This window comes from Sinohyriopsis cumingii, unplaced genomic scaffold (genome assembly GCF_028554795.1).
Source record: "Sinohyriopsis cumingii isolate HCF-2022 unplaced genomic scaffold, ASM2855479v2 utg001953l, whole genome shotgun sequence".
Lineage (NCBI taxonomy): Eukaryota > Metazoa > Mollusca > Bivalvia > Unionida > Unionidae > Sinohyriopsis > Sinohyriopsis cumingii.
The window spans coordinates 663,026-667,446 of NW_028316091.1; the positions used below are offsets into that span (position 1 = coordinate 663,026).

Consider the following 4,421-nt stretch of genomic DNA (forward strand, 5'->3'; position numbering starts at 1 on the left):
ATTAGGCTTTCTGCTTTCATCTTGAACGACATAAGACGAATGCTGCATACAGTCTTTGTTCTGGTGATAACCAGCACAGAAACATACTAAGGTCTTTCCTGCCTAGGTATACGAATGTACCTAACATGAGCTGATCCCTTGTTTGCTTTCATACTCGTACCTTTACGGTATCTAAACAGGTTGAACGACCTCGGAGCCACCACCCCTAATCTCTGATCTAATATGGTCTGATCTAGCAAGAGCTTTGCATGTTTCCATTATGGGGGAAAGTACATTCGAACATTCTCATCTATTCGGGATTTGTGCATGTGTGTGTGCATGTGAGTATATATGTGCTAGGAGACAAAGTGAGGAATGTTATATGTAATTTAACCTGCAATTATTGGGCTGTGTTCCTCCACCAAACGATATGTTCAGATTACAATCTGATGCAACATTTAGGTAAAATAAAACGTGAACTTCTCCAACTAGAACACATTAATAATGGTACGCGTTTAAATGACATTTGACTTCTTGAACTGTCGACACGGTACGCAATAGAACGTTGACCCTACCTTATTTTCCCTTACGATCGTCGATCACCTGATCGTCGACAACAGTATTTAGAATTTAAATATTAGTCACATGAGTATTTATAACTCAAAAATTAGAGCGCAACCAAAGGTCACTATTTGTCAATTATCCTTGAGAAATTTCTTGACATTTCTTGACATTTTCTCATTTCGATCCATATCAATCATTCTTCTTTAATTGATGCTGACAGATGTTTCCAGGGTTAAAAGTAAGTGAAAAGTATAAAAGTACACCATGTTAACCAAAACAGTAGTTCGCCTGTCAACCCGGAATACCGAAGACTAGAATTTACTCTTCCTCTCAGAGTTTCAAACGCCAATCACACAGGTAAGTGTTTTTATTTCACATTACTCGAAACACTTACATTGTGAACAAAGTACATGACATCATCTTGAAATGATCATTTTCGGGTGCAATAATGATGTTTAAAGTGACTTAGAATAGTCTTTAAGCCTGTGCATTCATATCACATCTGTTAACAAGCGATGTATCTGTGCTCGATTTATAATACACGTGATCCTAATGCATTTCTCTAAATATATGCCTATATATACAGGTGTTCAAGCAACTTGGTATATTACTTGTTAGCTAAGCTAAGATGTATATGATACTTTTATATACGACGGATGAGACATCTACTTTAGAACAGAATATAGGAGCAAACTCTTAATCTCAAACAAAAGTATGCAAGTGAATACCCTTCATGTAAAATAAATGTGCGGTCTGAATCGCAATATCATCTTTGCCAGTCATACAAGCGCACTATACCGGCTCTCTCTCTCTCTCTCTCTCTCTCCTGACGCTGTAAGAATCGGTACCTTTGCTTCAGGTAGTACAGAAAAACATTTAAGAGCAACATGTAAAGCCAAACCAAATGAAAGAAGTACATTGTCTGCTCTGCTTTATTTCCACCATTATATATTGGAAGATAAGTTTGTCGCATGTTGCTTTAAGTGACTTACATCATACACTGTGCAGGAAGCAACGTACTATGTATCGCTTTGGCAAATGTAATGTTTTAACATTATTCAGATAAATGAAGCAAATCATTAATTTCTGTTTTGATACTAATACATCTCATTTTAAATGTACATATCAATTTCGTTGTTGCAACTTAGTCATGGTCATATAATCATGTAATGTATATTTGCTAAATTTTCTGAAAGGATATTTTAGAATCTTGTTTTATAATTTTACTGTATTGTGTATGCACAGCAATATTGGTCTACATTATACTTTTTAAAGCGAAAGTAATCGATTTAATGTATTCAAAGTTAAAGATTTTTTTAGCAGTAACAAAAGAATTAATCATCAATTAAGCAACGGATCCTGAAGATCAACTTTCGAGATGCTCATGGTCTGATACTTCATTCTAATAGAGACATTTGTATTTTTCTGTGTTTATATGAAAGTACCTCACGGTTCATTTTCATTATCGCAATAAGTAAATAATTAAACCACATAAATACATATTTAACTATACCACGGCACAAGACAAAAATATTGTTTTGACATCTATGCTTTCGCAGATCAAAATGAAGGTTGCACTAGCCTTTCTAGCCTGCATAGTAGGTGCTGTCATTGCTACATACCCCGGTGGTGGAATTGGTGACTACGGAGGTGGTTATGGAGGTGGCTACGCAGGAGGCTTCGGAGGTGGACTCGGAAGTAGCTTCGGAGGTGGATTGGGCGGTGGTTTAGGAGGTGGCTTCGGAGGTGCCTTAGGAGGTGGATATGGAGGATACAGCAGTTACGGTGGAATTGGTGGATATGGAGGTTTCGGTGGATATAGCGGAGGATATGGTGGATATGGCGGATATGGGGGCGGTTTCGGTAGTCTTGGCGGATTAGGTGGTGGTTTAGGAGGATACAGGTACGGTAAACGCTAGGGAAAGTAAGAAATTTCCGTCTGCATGTTTTACATATTTTGTATCGACTCTCTAGATACATATCAGACATATATCTTTGTTGTAATTTTGTAACCATTTTACACTTATCATCACAGTTTTTAAAGATCGTACTTATTTGTATTTTACATGCATTATAAAACTAGCGAATCGGACAGAATTGCCCGATAATTCTAAAAGGAAGAGACATATTTAGTAGCAAACACAAACTTTATTCATCAAAAAGGATGCTTTGTGCGTACTTCTGAAGCAACTGGCATAACACGCTATCATTAGATTAATAGCTTCGCCACAGTTATTAGTTCTTCTTTTCATTCACCTTAAAATAGCATGATCCTAAATAAAGGATAAAACCAGCGAGGGAAGCAAGCAATATTTATAACGTGGTTTCCACTCCTCATTTTGTTCGGTTGTTTGGTTTTGACTTAAGTATTATTTATCTGTGATATATAACAAATATGTTCCTGATACAGATTATAATACAATATATGTTTGAAATTAGTGTTCTGATAACTATCCAAGTAAAACGTAGTATAATTATTTGTAAATTCAGGTCATGTATTGTAAAGTCATTTATCCGTTTGCTGAACATAAAATGCAAATATCTTCGAAGCGAATATGTGAGTTGCAAACTTCTGAATCATATACAGATAAGTTAAATACTTCCCTTAGAACAATGTAAAATAGAAATCATTTACATATCACGATTCACAATAGTTAGGTAATTATAAATTGAATTATGTTTGGTCTAACAAAGAATAGAAAATTTATTTCAAACATTTCTTCATTTCTTTATTTTACAGATATTAAGAAGAATATATCGACCTAATGAATGTTACTCAACTGAACTAAATGGACACGTCGCCTTGAAGTATTATTCTAGCTTTAATCTGACGAATTACCCCAATAAAATTATTTTACAGAAATGAAGTTTTGTATCTGATTTTCTCTTGGCACACTTGATCAAAAGTGTGTGTGTGTGCGTGCGTGCGTGCGCGTGTGTGTGTGTGTGTGTGTGTGTGTGTGTGTTCATATAGGAACATTACACGTTTATATGGCACATCGGCTGCACAGCTCTTCTCGGCTTCTTGGAATATTTCATCATCATCTTTATCCAGCAGATTCACACACTGTTCGCTTCATCTTTAATTATCGATATTGAAAAGAATGACATAATAAAACAAGCTACATGATTATAAGAATGACTTTAGCAATTAGTTTAACACCAACACATGAAAGGTTTAGTATCGAGATACACAAATACAGCCTACAGGCACTTATACCATAGTGTTAATAAAACTCACCATTTCTGTCACAAGGCAGATACTGTCATCACTGAGCCACATCGACAAAATCAATCTGTACAATAGACTGATTTAGTAACACCTATGCGCCTTTACGTTACTGGGGAAAAGACATTCGAACTTTCCAATTTATTCGAGATTTATATGTTCTTGTGTGAGTGTATGTGTGTTTGTGTAGATAGAGTGATAGAGCGAGAGGGGGGAGAGAGATTCTGTTTTAAATTTTATCTGCGGTTATTCGGTTGCTTTGCTGCAGCACACAATCTGTCCAGAATTTAATTTCATGCAACGTTTAGGTTAACGAAATATAATTGAAAGTTTCCCTTATTTTCCAACTGAATAACGGTAATCATTTACATGGCAGTTGACTCCTAAACTATAGCATTTGGGCAGCCTGTTATTAATATCAATATTTCCTATTAATATTAGTACTATTAATATGGTGATCACAGATAACTTGCTACGTTCAAACCGGCCTGGGAACTCGAGAAGACGTTGATCTCGAAAGTCCACAATTTATTACACAGTGCAATGGCAAAGCACCTGATGCCACAATACTGTGGTTAGATCTATGAGATAAGGGAACAAATGTTCTTTATGCAAAGTTGATGTTCCATGCATCTAACCTAAAATATGA

At 35.8% G+C, this 4,421-nt stretch overlaps 1 protein-coding gene across 1 annotated transcript; it reads left to right on the top strand.

The window, feature by feature from the left end:
- The first annotated feature begins 840 nt into the window (after nt 1-840).
- Nucleotides 841-3,406, top strand: LOC149771323 (uncharacterized). Its single transcript, XM_089948632.1, has 3 exons — nt 841-900; nt 2,103-2,446; nt 3,284-3,406. The coding sequence occupies exons 2-3, from the start codon at nt 2,109-2,111 to the stop codon at nt 3,288-3,290; spliced, it is 345 nt and encodes a 114-aa protein (XP_089804758.1). The 5' UTR covers nt 841-900; nt 2,103-2,108; the 3' UTR covers nt 3,291-3,406.
- Nucleotides 3,407-4,421: the final 1,015 nt, after the last annotated feature.